General features: G+C 44.0%; 1 protein-coding gene across 1 annotated transcript; it reads right to left on the bottom strand.

Moving 5' to 3' along the window:
* Positions 1 to 4,751: 4,751 nt before the first annotated feature.
* On the bottom strand, positions 4,752 to 17,760 carry LOC138769841 (nicotinamide N-methyltransferase-like). The gene is made up of 3 exons (XM_069948538.1): positions 17,616 to 17,760; positions 6,692 to 6,899; positions 4,752 to 5,288 (listed from the first exon to the last, which is right to left on the bottom strand). The coding sequence occupies exons 1-3, from the start codon at positions 17,758 to 17,760 to the stop codon at positions 4,865 to 4,867; spliced, it is 777 nt and encodes a 258-aa protein (XP_069804639.1). The 3' UTR covers positions 4,752 to 4,864.
* Positions 17,761 to 18,001: the final 241 nt, after the last annotated feature.

The raw sequence follows: 18,001 nt of genomic DNA, 5'->3' as shown, positions 1-18,001 counted from the left end.
CACATGATGTTGTCATGGCCGATTCATTAAATAAGTTCAAGGGAGGCCTGGATGCTTTTCTTGAACAAAATAATATTACAAGTTATGGGCATTAGATTTCCGGTGATACGTTGATCCAGGGATTATTCTGGTTGCCATTGGAGTCGGGAAGGAGTTTTCTCCCTGTGATGGGGCAATTGTCGTTTGCCTCATAGGGGTTTTTGCCTTCCCTGGATTAACACAGTAGGATTTCCCTAGGTTGAACCTGATGGACTCTTGTCTTCTTTCAACCTTATTTACTATGTTACTGTATAATTGTATAAGCGAGATATCTGGGGCCTCTCTATTTCTTATAGTGTATGGACAACATCCTCGGGTTCCTTTACCTGTGCCAGCCCGTTCTGACTTTCCAGCTGCCAGTGCAATGGCTCAAGATTTTCTGCTTATTTGGTGTTAGACCAAGGAGATGTTAGTGAAGTCCACAGCTCGCATGTAGAGAAATGCAGATACTAAAAGGAAACCAGCTCCCCACTTCCAGCCTGGAGACAAGGTTTGGCTCTCTTCTCGGAATATTCGTCTTCATGTACCTTCACGCAAGTTTGCTCCATGCTTTCTTGGTCCGTTTGTGATACTTCAGAAGATCAATCCAGTCACCTATAAGTTGAAGTTACCACCCACCTTGTGGATTCCAAACTCCTTTCATGTGTCACTTCTCAAACCTCTAGTCCAGAACAGGTTCTCCAAGCCAACTTCGCATGTTCCGATATCTGTGGACCATGATGAAGAGTTTGAGGTCAAGAACATCCTGGACGACAAGGTTGTCAGGGGCAAGTGGTTCTTTCTTGTGGACTGGAAAAATTTTGGTCCCGAAGAGAAGTCATGGGAGCCTGAGGAAAACATTCATGCCCCTGCCTTGTTGAAGAGGTTTCTCTTTTGTCATGCCCCGAAGAAGAGGGGGCGTAAGGGGAAGTACTGTAACGTCAGCTGGGTATTCCGGACGACTTCTTCTTACTCACCATCGTGGTTTTCGGCCCTAGCTGCATGGAGCAACATGTGTCTTCTCTTTCCTTCCTTCTTGCAGTATACATCTAGCCATTAGAGGGGGCGTGTGCACACTGCTCTGTGTCTTAGTTACCCTGCACCTGTGTCTTGGCCATTTAAGGAAGCTTCCTGCACATGTGCTCTGCCATGAGTGTCAAGGTTCCTTTGATTCCTGCATTTGTTTGTGCATTTGCTTTACAAAAGCATTCCTGTGTTCCTGTAATTCCTGCCCTGGTTCCTATGTTCCTGTAACAGTGTTCCTGTCTAGATCCTGTGTTACCACTGAGGTGTCCTCGTTCCCTGGAGTTCCTGTTGTTTGCTCCTGCACTCCCAGTTGCTTCCAGCATACCTGCGTCCTGTGTATGAACCTGACCCAAGCCGTTTTTGCTCCTGCTACCATTTCTGCGTCTGGTTATCCTTCGTCATCAGCATCTGTAACCTGCATCTGTTACTTTTATCTCAAGAGGTAGCGACCTGGAGTATCCTCTGGGAAAGTCTAGCTCCTCCCTCAGGAGTATCTTGTGAAGAACAGAGCATACACTAAGACAATTTTCTTAGGGATAGACGGGTATGTGACACAGTGGGCGCACGTCTGCTGATCCTGACAGCTGAGGAGCAGCCGAGAATCATTGGTCACTGTTGAAAAGCCCACAGATTAATGTTACATGAATTCTTTTATTAATAGGTTTGTAGTATGCAAATAGCCAAAAGCTTTAAAAAAAATACCCAATATTTTCCAAAGTGATCAAAGCTCCCAAAAAGGTTTAGAAAAAAAAGGAATGTACACGTGTTTGTTCTTTACACATTCTGTACAGTATGGTGTGGGATTTTCAGCTTTTTACAATAACCTGATCTCCTGACACTCCGCCATGAGATGTATGTGCTGCGCTGTGGACACCTTCTGATGGCTTTGTATATGAAACCTTCTGAGTGTTGGGATAGCATGTTGTAATAGTGCACTGAATTTTAGATTAAGGAGAAAACAAAAACCTGAAAGTGTAAATATCTTTTATTTATTAATTTATTTATTTTTTGCAGTAATGAATAGAAAAGGCAATTTTACTAGGCAAAAAAAGCCTCTTTCTGTACTCAAAAAGCTGTTTTCCAGCCATCCATTATCGGTCAAAAACAACGTTCATTACAGAAGAGAAAAGTGAAGACGGGTTTGCGGCGTCCCATTTATAACCTATAGAGGGGGCAGGGGTCGAGGGGGATGAGAGAGCAGGAAGAGCAGAGTAGCAGCTGTAAAGTTTGCAGACTGTCTAGGCAGATAAAATGCTGGTTTCAGAAGTCATTGCTTATCTAGGAGCTTGGTGAGATAACATTGCAGGATGTAGTGTTTCACAGGGCTACATTTTCTCCTCTCTGTGCTCGCTCACTCACTCCCCTCAACATTTACCCTCTTACCCCCCCCCCCCCCCCGACTATTATAAATAATCACTTGCTAGAGGGGGCTACTTTGACAACCGACTGGCACCCCTTGATTACATTGCGGTTGTGCCAATCGGACCGAGAACCACCAATTTTATCTGTCAAAACTGTTTAAACATGTGGCATCTAAACAGTTAAATGACCAATACGAGACTGATCTCTAATCTTGGTCCTTACTGCTAAGAACAGTGCGATTTGGCTATACACATGCCTGTAATATACTTTTTTACCCAATGTAACTGTATGCCATGTATCTATAAAAATTAACAGGCTGTGTCTTTCTCTCTGAGGGCTGCAACATTTCTGGGGTCTCTGCCCCTTATTCATACTACCAAGGAGACCCCTAAAATGTTGTGAGTATTGTAAGTATTAGGGATGAGCGAACTTTTGAAAAGTTCGGTTCGGTTCAATCCGGCGAACTTTCGTGAAATTCGGATTCGTACGAACCGAACCTAAAACGAACCTTTCTATAACGGCTGAATAATTGCAGCTACAAAAGTGGGAGTGTGATAGGGTATAGTTTCGTTAATTTGCAGTTGCTATTACAATGAAAAGTGAAAAATATCAAAATACAAAAATATTGAAAAAAAATTTGCCAAGGTGTAAATGATTACATGGGACATAGGACACAAAGTTCCTTGGACCCAGTAGGGTGGAAAACAGACATTTGACAGTGTAGCCAGCAGCAGTAATAGTACTGTATTGGACCCAATGTGGAGGAGGGGAAGGAAGAGGCAGTAGCACTTGATTGCAAACAGCCCGGTATGGTTGAGAGAGACTATTGGAGGAGGCGGCACCAATTCATTGCACCCAGGCCAGTATGATTGGGAAAAGACTATTTGAGGAGGAGGAGGCACTACTTTATTGCACCCAGGCCAGTATGATTGCGAACAGACTATTCATGGTGGAGGATGTTCAGCCTTGGAGTGGTGGCCTGGGATTCCTCGCTGATGATGTTGGTTACTGCACTTTCCAGAATACAGACTAGTGGGATGATGTCCTTGATGCCTGCTCACAGAGACGCGTCTTTAAAAGGGATCAACGCGACATGTTCGAAGAAACCTGTGCACTATGAGGTTTATCACATGTGCCATACAAAGTGTATGACGCAGCTCTCCTTGCTGCACTGCAGAGACAATGTTCCTCCCTTTGTGGGCTACAACACTTCCCACCATTAGTTGACCTTGGGTTAGTGATTCATATACCTCCTTCACCTTTCTGATATTCCGGAGGAGCTCCTGCCCACTGTAGCTTCATTCACCCAGGCTCACAAAATGGAGGACAGCCTGAGAGCGCCGGGTCTGACATCGTTGGTAAGACACCGGGGCAGGTTGGACTGCAGTCAAAGCGGTGGATGGTTGCAAGCTGGTGGAGGCAGAACTGGCCCCCTAAAGCACCGGGGAAGTGATAGTGGCAAGAATGGGCTAACTTTCTGTTGGTCTTCTGGGGGAATGTTGACCCAATGGGAAGTAACAGACATGTACTGCCCTTGCCCATAATTTAAGGACCAGACATGAGCACTGGGGTGCACGGTCTTGGACACCAAGATACCCAATAAGTCGCCAACATTTGTCTACACAACTGTGCAGTGATGGGACAGCCGATGGGACAGCTGATGGGACTTTTTTTGTTTCTGCGACAGTGATGGGACTTTTTTGGCCTTTTTTTTTTTACTTTTTGTTGTTTCAGCTAAACGGGGTTCTTCTATATTTTTTAACCTGATTGTAAAGATATGAACTGATCTTCCCTTAATAAATTCGATAAGCTTGAACACCAAAGTTGCTTTCATGTGTCTTGGTTAATACTCACAGACAGCTGTCCCATTACATTTTTCATTAGGCAGCACCCAGGTATATCTGAGGAGACTAATTTAAGGTCTCACCCTAACAGGGGTGACGTCACACATCTTGATATTCACAGAAAACCAGGATACAAGGGATTATAGGAGTAATAATCCCTTGTATCCTGGTCTATTATGTGACAAAAGTACAATTTTGCGTCGCCGTTGTTTTTACCAGATTCGTAACAAACTTTCTCAAAGTTCGGTTCGGTTCCAAACCAAACTTTTCCCAAAGTTTGTTACGAACCAGTTCGCTCATCCCTAGCAAGTATCTATTTCCTTAAGAGACTTTGGAAGCCCTGACAGCTATGATCCTGTGTTGTCCTTTTTTGATTGCCCACAGTCACGTGTTATAGGCCCCAGAGTGTTGTCAGAGGTGGCCCCCTCCCTTGTCAATCTGTTGTCAATAGCTATCTCTTATCCAGACTGTTATCATGGGACCCTAGCTGTTACTCATATCTGGGCTACTGCAGTGATCCATAAGGCAGCTTAATGAAGTCTTAAACATGCTGTGAAGCTTTACATATGGCCGCATCACATGTAGAAGTAATAAATACAAGTTTCTGCTCTTATCTATTTCCCCTTGTGAGCTGCAATGCATATACTGGCCTTAAAGTCGAGAAGGTCACTCACAGCCGTTCTCTCCTTAACATTACAGTAATCAATCACAAATCCCTCACCAGCTAGAACTTTCCTGATAAAATCCTCATCCTGTTTGAAATAATGATGCCTGTCTTTCCCCACTGTGTAAAATGTTCCCTCTAAATCTTCAATTATTATAAGGTATCCTCCAGGTTTCAGCAACTTTGAGAACTTCCCAAAATATCGGATGTAATCATCTTGGTCTTTGCTGATAGCACCTAGTAGCCAAGCGATGATGATACAGTCAGCTGGTGGTAAAACTATCGGATGCGTCATATTCTCTTTGTCAAGGTGACATCTCACTACATGTTGCACGGCTGATCTCACTTTTCCTTCTTTTTCCTCCAACTGGTGACTGAAATAAATGGGAAAAATTAGGAAAGTGATATTCCTATAATTAACATTAAAAACTTGAATTTAACCAAGGCTGTAATCTTACAAAAAAGAATATAAGGTAGATAGAAGATATACTATCTAAATACTAAATCAGATTTATACAATGCATTTGGAAAGTTTTTGTTGTTTTGAGGTCTTGTGCATCTCTCTGCATGCAATATACCACAAAAGAGAGAGATGCTCACCTGTCCACACTGATTGGAGTTTTTACTTCTTCCCCTTCCAGAGCTTAGAGATCATTCTGTGTGGGGACAGGGGGAGCAATCCGGTTTAAAGGGGTTATCCAGGATTAGAAAAACATGGCCACTTTCTTTCATAGACAGCACCACTTTTGTCTCCAGTTTGGGTGCAGGTTTTGAAACTCAGTTCCATTGAAGTAAATGGAGCTTAATTTTAAACCACATCTGAACGCGAGACAAGTAGTACTGTCTTTGAAAGAAAGTGGATATGTTTTTCTAATTCTGGATAACCCCTTTATTAAGAATATCTCTGTACTTTGCTCCATTCTGCTTTCCCCTAAAGACCTGACCCAGAATGCACTGGATCTCAGACTGTGCTGACGCTTTACCTTCTAAGAAGAGAATGGGGGAGATTTATCAAAGGGTGTAAAATTTACACTGGTGCAAACTGGCCACAGCAACCAATCACAGCTCAGCTTCCAGCTCTGGTGAAAGAAAAGAGGAGCTGTGATTGGTTGATGTGGCCAGTTTACACCAGTCTAAATTTTACACCCTTAAATAAATCTCCCCCAATGACTCTCTGAATGTACTTGATTGGTCCAGCCAGAGTCCTGACCTGAACCAAATGGATCATTTCTGGAGAGACTTGAAAATGGTGTCCCCCAATGGTCACCATCCAATCTGACAGAGCCTAAAAGAATCTACAGCGAAAAGCTGAAAATCCCCCAAATCCTGATGTAAGACTAAAGGTCCTATTACACCGGCCAACTATGGCCCAATCATTTTAGTAAACAAGTGCCAATCTGCTAGATGGGATCTCGTTTACTGAACCTATTACACGGCCCGATAATCGAGCAGTAAGAGCTGCATGAACATCATTAGCTTTGTCTCTATTACACAGAGCGATAATCGGCCTGAATCGGCCGATTATCGCTCCGTGTAATAGGGCCCTTATGGCCTTATAGCCAAGAAGACTGGAGCCTGGAATGACTGCCAAAAAGACTTCAACTAAGTGCTGAGTAACCACTCTGAATACTAATGGCAATGGGAGCTTTACCATTTCAATAAAGTAGCTGACATTTCTACCATTCTATTTTTAATTTGGCATTATGGGGTATTGATGGCGAAATAATAGCTTGACAATGACAGTGTATTCCTACTAATATTTGGACAACTGCTTCACCTCTTTTCTTCTATCTCTCCATGTAGTTTTATGGCGTGTCCCCAATCAAATGCTCCTGTCCGTGTGTCCAGCCATCTCTTCAGCTCCATGATGCATCTGTCACTGACCTTTAGCACTATGATGTGTTTGAAGAACTCACAGGCTGAATAGAGGTGATGGACCATGGAACCAATGCTGAGGTCAATCAGAACATTTCCATTAATATGACCTGTACAAAAAAAAAAAAAAATCAAAATAATGAAGCCAGGGCGGACACAGACTGCGTACCCCCACCCAGGCAAATATAAAGCTATGCACATCTATATGTGCTTAACAATTTTCACTTTTGTAGTGCTTTGTGCAAACATTTGAGAGTATCATGCTAAATTTGAATTTTTTTAACATTTTAACAACAAAGGCCGATATACTCTGCGTATATCGTATAAAGGCATATACTCGTCTTGTTGACGTAAAGTCAACTCGTCCTGCCTCTGTCTCACGTGATCAGTTGGGCTCCTACTGACTGCCTATGTAATTCTATGGAGTCAACTGATATCATGTGACTCAGAGCTGGGAGAGGACGACACTTAGCAGAGGGTTAATCTTCCCACTATATGAGAATTCTCTCTCTGCAGCCCTATAGATGCTGCGGTCGTGCTGACTTAACTGTCAGTTGTGGCAGGTCCCGACTATCACTGACAGCTGGAACGCAACAAGGATTCTCTGTGCCTGTGTCATCCAGAAATAAAACAAGATGTTAGGAATGTGACTTTGCGCTCCTCAGTCCATGTCGGGCGGCCAAGGAAGCGCTGAGTTTATGTCTGCTGTTGCACTGGTTTTGTGTCTGAATTGTGTTTCACTTCTCAACCACACCTGCCTGGCCTGTCAGACTTCTGGCAGTGTAGGGGTTACTGCACCGCTAGGTCTGTTCAGCTGAGCTTGATGCTGGGATCTGGGCTGCTCCAATCAGCTGCTGGACCTGGTCTTTTTTCCTGGATAAAAAGCAGTCAGATCCTCTGTTCCCTGCTGGTTATTAGTTGTTACTAGTCCCAGCTCCCCTGCTCCTTTCCCAGCGTTCCCTGTCCTAATCCCCTTGCTTTTGCTCTGCCCGTGTTCTGACCTCTTGCTTGACATTTGACTATCCGCTCTCCTTCTGATTTTGTACTGCGTTGTCTGTTTGGTTTTGACCCTGCTAGTTGACTATCCTCCATTGTGTTTTGTTTGTCTGTCTACGTTTTGTGTATCCACCTACGCAGTGTAGGGACCGACTCCGTGGTTGTCCGCGACCGTTTAGGGTCGACTGAGGCAAGTAGGCAGGTGACAGTGGGTGGTTTCAGTTCTAGGGCCCACTGTCTTTTGTCTTGTCTACGCCTGCCAGTCCTGACAGAATAACCAGCCCTACCATTTGGGATTTTTTTTTCCCATGGATCCAATGAAAGCGCTGATAGAACAGATGCAAAACTTGAACACTTTGGTTCAGGGACTTGCTGAGCGGGTCCAAGAACAAGAGGCTACACCCCGTCAGGTGACCATGATAACCCCCACACCTCCAGAACCACCTGTTCAGCTCCCTGAAAAATTCAAGGGAGATAGGAAGGATTTCCGATCCTTCAGAGAGTGGTGTAGACTATTTTTTCGGCTCCGTCCTCGCTCTTCTGGGGATGAGAGCCAAAAAGTGGGAATTATCATGTCCCTTCTGCAAGGCCCACCGCAGGAATGGGCATTCTCCTTACCTCCCAATGCAATTGAGTTGACTTCAGTTGATTATTTTTTTTCAGCCCTAGGGCTGTTGTATGATGACCCTGACCGGACTGCGGTGGCCGAACGCCAACTGACCTCCTTACGTCAGGGTAAGAGACCAGTAGAAGACTACTGCGCAGAGTTCCGGCAGTGGTGTATCCTGTCCACCTGGAATGATTCTGCCTTGCGGTATCAGTTTCGGCTGGGTCTTGCGGACCAGTTGAAGGATTTGCTAGTGGCCTACCCCCCTCCAGAGACCTTGGAGGAAACCATGACCTTAGCTATAAGGGTTGATAGACGTATGCGGGACAGACGCAGGGAAAAGGGAACCTCTGACTCGTTCAAAGCCCCATCATCTGTTGCTTCCTTCTCTAAGTCTTCTTCTCCCCTGTCACTTTCTCAAGAAGAACCTATGCAAATTGGAGCGACAGATGCTAAGACCCGACGGGCCTATCGACTACAGCACAATCTGTGCCTATACTGTGGCAAGGCCGGACATCGTGTACAGGAATGTACATCCAGACCTGGATCACCGCCGGAAAACTCCAGCGCCTGAATGATTGTCGAGGGGGTCATTCAGGCGCACAGGTACCGCTCGATATGAAAAATAAATTAATGGTGCCCATTTCACTATTTTTAGGTGAAAAATGTATTTCTGGGTTTGCCCATGTGGATTCTGGGGCATCTGCTAATTTTATTCATTCTGGGTTCTGGTCCTCTCTGGGGGTATGTCCGCTTTTGCTTAAGTGCCCGCTGAGTATTACTGGAGCGGATTTTACCCCATTGGCTCAGGGTAAGGTGAAATATATAACTCCCTCTCTTGATGTAAGGGTGGGTTCTATTCACTTCGAATTATTGGAATTTTTAGTTATGGATAATTTGTCTTCAGACATTATTCTGGGGTTACCTTGGTTGGCACAACACAACCCAACATTTGATTGGTCCACCAGGGAATTGGTCAAATGGGGATCTAACTGTGCTTCGCATTGTGTTGCGCTGAATGTTGCAGATTGTTCTCCGGTTGAAGGAGAGATCCCTGAGTTTTTGTCAGATTTTGCAGATGTGTTTGATGAAAAAGCAGTAGATGTCTTACCGCCACATCGCCCATATGATTGTGCTGTTGATTTGGTTCCAGGGTCCAGGTATCCGAGGGGAAGAATTTTTAATTTGTCTAGGCCTGAGAGAGAGGCAATGCTGAATACATCAAAGATAGTTTACGTAAAGGCCACATTCGCCCTTCTTCTTCTCCTATGGGTGCGGGATTTTTCTTTGTGGGGAAAAAAAATGGGGGCCTGCGCCCCTGTATTGACTATCGTGAGCTAAATAAAATTACAGTGAAAAACCAGCACCCTCTTCCTCTTATTCCTGATTTGTTTAATCAGATTGTTGGGGCTAAGTGGTTCTCCAAAATTGACCTGCGCGGGGCCTACAATCTGATCAGGATAAGAGAGGGTGATGAGTGGAAGTCCGCTTTTAATACTCCCGAGGGGCACTTTGAGTACCTTGTTATGCCCTTCGGATTATGCAATGCGCCCCCGGTCTTTCAACACCTGGTAAATGATGTATTTCGTGAATACCTAGGACGATTTGTAGTGGTGTATTTGGATGACATATTGATTTTCTCTCCTGACTGGTCCTCACACATTTGTCATGTTCGTAAGGTTATGGAACTTTTAAGACTAAATCATTTATTTGCAAAATTGTCAAAGTGCCTGTTCGGCGTTCAGGAGGTTTCATTTTTGGGGTACAGAATCACACCCAATTCTTTTTGTATGGACCCTCTAAAAGTATCAGCTATTGAAAAATGGGAGCGCCCTAATTGTCTTAAAGCATTACAGAGATTCTTGGGGTTCGCTAACTATTATAGAAAATTTATCAAGGGTTTTTCTGTAATTGCTAAACCCCTAACTGATCTAACTAGGAAAGGGGCTGATTTGGTACACTGGACTCCTGAAGCCGTTCAGGCATTTGACAAGCTTAAAAGATGTTTTTCGGTGGCTCCGGTCTTGACTCAACCTGACTTCGAAAAACCTTTTGTGATTGAAGTGGATGCCTCGGAGGTGGGGGTGGGAGCTGTTCTTTCACAGGGTCCAGAGACACTCACCAATCTCAGACCTATTGCTTACTTCTCTAGGAAATTCTCCAAAACTGAATGCAACTACGACATAGGCAACCGGGAGCTCCTTGCCATAAAATGGGCATTTGATGAATGGAGACATTTTCTAGAGGGGGCTAAGCACAAAATCAAGGTCCTAACTGATAACAAAAATCTGGTGTATCTAGACAAGGCTAAGCGTCTTACTCCTCGCCAGGCTAGATGGGCTCTCTTCTTCACACGTTTTGATTTTGAAATAACTTTCAGACCTGGTTCCAAAAACGTAAGAGCTGACGCCTTGTCCCGTAGCTTTGAGACCAGCAATGTCCCTAGTGGGGAATCAGAGACTATTTTAGCTCCCGGGGTTGTGGTAGCCATTCTACAGCCCGATCTTGCTGCCCAAGTGGTAGAGTCTCAGTCCCTGGCCCCTAAGAACACCCCTGAGAATAAGCTCTTTGTTCCTCCTAACCTTCGTTTAAGAGTACTGGAGGAGACACATTGCTCAGTGTTGGCAGGTCATCTGGGCATAGCTGGCACTCAGTATCTGTTATCACGACATTATTGGTGGCCCTCGTGGGCTCGGGATACTAAGTTGTTTGTAGAAGCCTGTGAGACCTGTGCCAGGTCCAAGGTACCTCGCAGACTCCCCGAGGGTCTGCTTCAACCCTTACCACTGCCTGCGAGACCTTGGACTCATGTCTCTATGGATTTCATCACCGATTTGCCCCCTTCCAGGGGGAAAACGGTGATTTGGGTCGTCATTGACAGATTTTCCAAGATGTGTCACCTCATTCCTCTTAGTAAACTCCCTAACGCTCGTACCCTAGCTTCCCTGTTTATTAACCATATCTTGCGTCTGCATGGGGTCCCTGAAAATATTGTATCCGATAGGGGCGTACAATTCGTATCGAAATTCTGGAAGGAATTCTGTGGTCGCTTAGGTGTAACTTTGTCTTTTTCCTCCGCCTTTCATCCGCAATCCAATGGTCAAACCGAGAGGGTCAACCAATCACTGGAACAATTTTTAAGATGTTTTGTTGCAGGGTCACAAGACAAGTGGAAAGAGTACTTGCCTCTAGCTGAGTTTGCACTTAATAACCGAGAAAGTCAATCCCTCAAGATGTCGCCATTCTTTTGTAATTTTGGGTTTAATCCTAGATGTTCTTCAGTACATGCTGCCGAATCTGTTAACCCTTCTGCTGAAAAAATCTACAATAAACTGTGCACAGTTTGGGCCCAGGCTCTTCAGAACCTGATTAAAGCCCAAGAAAGTTTTAAAAAACAATCTGATAAAAAAAAACGTATATCTGACCCAGAATATATGGTGGGGGATAAGGTATGGCTCTCTACTAGAAACTTAAGGTTAAAAGCCCCGTCTGGTAAACTTTCTCCAAAATACATTGGTCCTTATGTAATTATGAAAATCATTAACCCTGTGTCTTATCAGTTACAATTACCTAAGAGTTGGAAAATACATGATGTCTTTCATAAATCGCTGTTAAAGAAATATGTTAACCCTGTGTTGCCGTCTACTTCCCCTGCTCCCTTGGTCGTCCAGGGTGAACTGGAGTACGAGGTGGAGAGAATTCTGGATTCTCGTTGGGTCCGGAGTTCTCTACAATATCTTGTACACTGGAAGGGATTTGGTCCGGAAGAACGGACTTGGGTGGCGAGCAAAGACATGCATGCACCTCGTCTGGTTAGACAATACCACATGCGTAACCCTTCCAGGCCGGGTCCTTTGGGTGAGGGTCAGGATACTTACCCAGGTACTTTTTTCTTCTGTCTACTGTGTCATCCAGAGGATGCCAATTACCAGGCAAGGAGGGGGGGGGGGGGGTCCCAGTTACTGCTGGAGCTGCTCTCCACAAGGCTACTGTGGGTCCTGTTCCTGGACACTATGGCGATCCATCTTCCTCCTCCCAGTTTAGCCATGACTCCTCCTTCTGCCCTCCACCCTCCCTTGTCCTTTATCACAATAAGCAGAGATTAACTTAAGTAGCAAGCTAATGTGGTGTCCCACCTAGAGTGTTTCTTGTCTTTACACCTCTTGCAAAAGCTTGTACTTCAAAGTAGCAGTGGTAATGAGGTAGTGCCTAAGTTTTACCACTAGATGTCACTAGTATGTATGTTGTATGCTTAAGTATTGCATAGCTGTAGGCAGCTAAAGGGTTATTGTTTCTGTGATTTGTGCACCAATGAGAGCTCTTTCTCTTATTTACTTATCTCTATCCTTCTTTCTCTTGCACTCTCTTCTCACCCACTCACAGCACATATAACATATACTGTAGGAAGTTGTCACATGGGCAGAGGAAGTGTAGCCACACACTTAGTGAGTCTTACTCTGGTTTCTGTAGAGCAGCGCTTTTCAAACTTTTTCTACTGGAGCCTCACCCAACAGATCAAGGCAATGCCTGGGCCTCACCATACTTGCCAAGAGGGTGCCTGGGTCTAACTATCTGTGGTGAAACTACATTAAAAAACTGAAAATAATGCTAGGATTCCTTTCACCCATGTCCCAATACTAATAAAGCAAGTACAAAATAAATTAATAATGGAGATTTTTGCAAACAGCAAAAGGACTGCGCAGATCATAGTTACTTTTGTGAAAACTGGTGAGCTGGGCCTCACCAACTACTAGGGGGCGCCTCACTGGTGAGGCCCGCCTCACAGTTTAAGAAGCACTGCTGTAAAGGAAGGACGCAAGCCAGAATGGTCCTTACAGCAGACAAGTTGAGCCGTAGCTTATGCCAGATCCCCTGTTAGAGGGCAAGTCCAGTGTAGTCTGAGGTGTGTAACAGAGCAGACACACATGGGAACGGCCACTCTTTTCTTGAAAGCAGTACTTTCATGGCACTATGCAGTGCTATGTAGTCTCAGAGAGGAAAAGTCCCAGCCCACGCCATGAACAAGTCTAAAGGTGCAAGACAATATCCTAAAGAAAGAGCAACTGATCCGGATAGAGCAAAGTTCCTAGAAGCCTACGTACTCTATCTTGCAGTGCGGGTGCAATCAGAGAACTCTGACCACTCTGCTCAACCAAGGTAACAAAGTCTGGGGCTTGTGTCACCCTCTAGGACGAGTCACCCAACACTGGGGGGCAATAGGTGTTGCAAAGACCAAGGAGTCAAAACACGGGCACAAGTGTTCTATCTACTCTCAAGTATTCTGCTTATTCTACTTGTAAAGTCCCGGCAGAGCACATTGGGTTTGGACTCTCTCAACATCCCCCTCTCTACTTCTCTGAACCTCTTTTACCTCTCAGCACGCAAACCAGCCAGCACGGCTGCACTACTCTATAAGCTCTTAGCACAGATTCTGTCACTAAAGTATAAAGTGTATTGTCAAGACAGAGGTCTGCTATATATCACTGTATCAAGTATTTCTAAAAGTAAAGAAGTTATTTATTTTAACTGGACTCAGTGGTTATTTTCTAAGCACCTACACAGCCATTGCATCTTCCTTCGTTCATCTTCCCTCTCTGTGGGTGAAGGGAACGATAGTCTGAGTAGGTCATAACTCTACTCCAGACCAATAAGTGACCAATGACCCCCAAACAGCCCGGCAGGTTACTGACCACAGGGGAAAGGGTATAGCCAGCCTAACTAAAATAAAAGCAGGTGTGCCATCATACCTCTGTGCCCAACCAGCACTGGTGTCACAATAATATAACACCTGGCTGAGATATTCCCCGACCAACCACTACTGTAGTGGATTCACACTTCCTCATCTGGCAAGTGACCGGTTGTCCACCACACTAGTGGTGCACCACACCAGGATTCTTGTGAAGAATCTATGTCTATCTGATTTAACAAGTGAGAAGCTTGGTATATTTGTCTACTACTATTACTGAGAAAACTGTGATGTAGACTATCCTGTGTATTGCACTGTATTGGAGAAAAGACTCTGTATTGTATTCTGCACTACAAAAAGGATTTCTATAGTAAACAGCTTTTCCTGGTTAAGTTAAACAGAGACTCTGTGGTTACTTACACCTACAGTACACCTGCACTACAGACTGTTATATTCTAAAAGTGTGTTTGGGGACATATGGGGGCAATGCAGGGGGACATTATTACTAAGGTGCAATGCAAGGGGACATTATTACTATGAGGGAAATGCAGGGGGACATATGGGGTAGTGCAGGAGGACATTATTACTATATGAGACAATGCAGAGGGACATTATTACTATGGGGAAATAAAGGGGGGCATATGGAGGCAATGCAGGAAAACATTATTACTATGGGGAAATGGAGAGGGACATATGGGAGGAGTGCAAGAGGACATTATTACTATATGGGAAATGTAGGGGGACATACAAGGCAATGCAGGGGAACATTATTACTATGTGAGCAATGCAGGGGAAAATTATTACTATGAAGGCAATGCAGGGGGAGGCATATGGGGGCAATGCAGGGAGCATTATTACTATGAGGGAAATGCAGGGGGGCATATGGGGAAGTGCAGGAGGACATTATTACTATATGAGGCAATGCAGAGGGACATTATTACTATGGGGAAATAAAGAGGACATATGGAGTCGATGCAGGAAAACATTATTAATATGGGGAAATGGAGAGGGACATGTGGGGGGAGTGCAAGAGGACATTATTACTATATGGGAAATGCAGGGGGACATATAAGGCAATGCAGGGGGACATTATTACTATGGGAGCAATGCAGGGGGCGTTATTACTATTGAGGCATGCAGGGGGACATTATTACTATGGGGCAATGCAGGAGGACATATGGGTACAATGCAGGGAGACATTATTACTATGGAGGCAATGCAGGGGGGACATTTTACTATGGGGGCAATGGAGGGGAAAATTATTACTATGGGGGAAATGCAGAGGGACATTATTACTATGGGGAACCCCAGGAGGCATTATTACTGTATGGATGGCAAAGCAGGGGGCATTATTATTATATGAGGGGCACAGCAAGGGTGTTGTTACTAAATACTAAATGGAGGTACAGCAGGGGACATTATTACTATATGAAAGGCACAGGAGACATTATTCCTATATGGAGGGCACAGCAGGGGAGCCTACATACAAAGCGTAACTCACATACCTACTGACTTTAGTGCACCAAACAGCGCAATAATTACATTTTTGGAGCCTATGTGGAAAAAATGGAAGGAAGTTGCTGAAAAGGTGTGGAGCCTAAGATGTTTGTCTGGCAGGTTCTGAAGAGACGAATTGTAACTGCAAGAAATCATCATGGAGGTCTGGGCCGGATGGAGAGGAAAAGGAAAGTGATGCCTCAGATCAAAGAAGACGTCACCTGTTGCTGAATGATGTTTTTGTATTCAGTAGAACATTATTTGGTAGGGGTGCTGTACTGCTCCATTCCATAATACACACACGGCTTCTTTCTAGTAACCCTAATCTTGATAATAGCCCCCCTTCCTTCCCCAGGGCAGAATATATGGGGGGGGGGCTTTTATGAAGAGTCGACCTGTTGCCAAAAAGACCTAGAAACTGCCTTGACTGTTATCCCCGCTAAAGTCTTACAAAAAGCTCCACCCCGTGTACCCAGATAGATTTCCAAAGAAGCAAGCTCCTCTTAGTAACTCTGCAGGGACCTGTAATTGAAGTTGGGCTTGCATAAAATTAGATTTTTGCATATGTAGTTTCAAACTATGGGTGATGGTTCTTGTCTTTACACACCCAGGCAACACTAGTTCACTCAGGTGCCACAGCTAGTACAGTTAGTTGCTGTGCCCTGCTTCAGCCACTAGTGAAGTCTGGTTTGCTGAGTCCGTTATAACCGAGGGGAGATGAGTGAGCGGGGAGAGCAGAGAAGCAGCTGTACAGTTTGCACATTGTCTGTTCACATAAAACGCTGCATTCACAGGTTAGAAATGTCAGTGCTTAACTGGGGGCTTGGTGAGAGAAGATTGCAGGATGATGTTTTGTGCAGGGATGAATTTTTAAATGTACCCCCTTTTCCTATTTTTCAAATAAAAATGAAAACAAAAGAAAAGAAAAAAGGTAAGCATATTAGGTACCGCTGGGTGCGTAATTGTCCGATCTATTAAACTGTAATGTAATTTATTCTGTAGGGTGAAAGGAGAAACTGAAAAATTAAAGGGAAAACAAGACAGTGATGGTAAATACTTTTTATCAAAGTGTTTTTAGAAGTGATACCTTTAATAGCCAACAAAAAAATTGTTAAGCATTGTGAGTTTTCAGGATTCAAAAGATACGATCATCAGACAAGTTTTGTAAACATACAATGGTAAAATTGTCTGATGGAAGGATCTTTTTCACCCTGAAAGCTCACAATTAAAAAAAATAAAATAAAATTGTTGCCCAATAAAAATATGGCTGCTGTTCTACAACAACGGCCGTGGTTTAGTGCTAAACCTCGGCAATACATTGTTTTTTGAGTAGTGGGAACATAACCTTAAATTATTAATACAAAACATAATTGTAATCGGACTGACCTAAAGAATCAAGATAGCATGTCAGTTTTAATGTAAATGCACCCAAAAATAATACTTTTCCTAAATATGTTTATTGTTAAATAAAATGTGTCATTATAAAGTACAATTGATTCTACAAAAAAATAAGCCCTCATATAGTTCTGTATATGGAAAATTAGCTATGGCTCATAGAAGGTAAGGAGGGGGGGGGGGAAACTCACCAAGGGCCACATCTGTGTGGACGTGAATTCAGCTGGGGAAAAGGGGCTCAAGTGCTGGTGACTGCATACCCTGTGATGTGTGAGGTCCGCTCAGCCAGTCAACAGCTGAGGCAGGAGACCACTTTGGCCCCTGACTGGCTGAGTGGACCTCACAAGTCAAAAAATGACACCAGGAAGCGGACGGACACCCGGGGACCAAAGCAGCAGTATGCGGCCACCAGCACTGGAGCCAGGGAGGTAAGAGCATGTTATTTCTTTCATCCTCTCCATAATAAAATGGGTCTGGCTGGAATTCTACTTTAAGTGCTGTGAAAAAGTTTAGGAAAAAGTACCCCCCACCACCAACAACAACAACAACCACAACCACAACCCATCTCCATTTCTCTTGAAGAGATAATATTAGTGTTGTAGGTTGTTCTATAATAAAAGCATGAATAAAGATCATTATACATACCTTTTGTGAAAACCCTTGTAAGATTTTCTATGGGAAACTTTAGAGAATCATCTTGTATTTCATTGTTCTCTGCCAGGTAATGCTCCAGAAACTGCCTGGAATCAAAGCCATGAACATGATAGAGCTTGTGGGTGCTGGAAGCCATTGTATCTCTTTCCATCACTGCCTCCAAAAGTACTCAAGTACTGTAAAAAAAACCTGTAATTTATTTGCTTGTGGTTTGGTAATGAATACATAATTTATTCTGCTCTTTTCTTCATGAGTCATGGGAACGTATCTCATGCCGGGGATTTTAGGAGATAAGAATAGTGATAGTACAATAAAATACTGTAGTGTTTACATGCAGTTATTAAGATAAAACAGAAACACGCAAGAAGATGGCAGAA

Source organism: Dendropsophus ebraccatus, chromosome 12, assembly GCF_027789765.1.
Source record: "Dendropsophus ebraccatus isolate aDenEbr1 chromosome 12, aDenEbr1.pat, whole genome shotgun sequence".
In the NCBI taxonomy this organism is placed as follows: Eukaryota; Metazoa; Chordata; class Amphibia; order Anura; family Hylidae; genus Dendropsophus; species Dendropsophus ebraccatus.
The sequence above is the reverse complement of the archived record's forward strand: the minus strand, read 5'-3'. Positions and strand labels throughout refer to the sequence as shown.

What these genes read in the sequence shown, in the direction of transcription:
- LOC138769841 (XM_069948538.1), bottom strand. Translation starts at nt 17,760, where the DNA reads ATGGCTTCCAGCACCCACAAGCTCTATCATGTTCATGGCTTTGATTCC. An exon ending in TACAAGGGTTTTCACAAAAG is followed by an intron (nt 6,900 to 17,615) that starts GTATGTATAATG and finishes TTTTTTGTACAG; the next exon opens with GTCATATTAATGGAAATGTT. An exon ending in GGAGAGATAGAAGAAAAGAG is followed by an intron (nt 5,289 to 6,691) that starts GTGAAGCAGTTG and finishes CATTTATTTCAG; the next exon opens with TCACCAGTTGGAGGAAAAAG.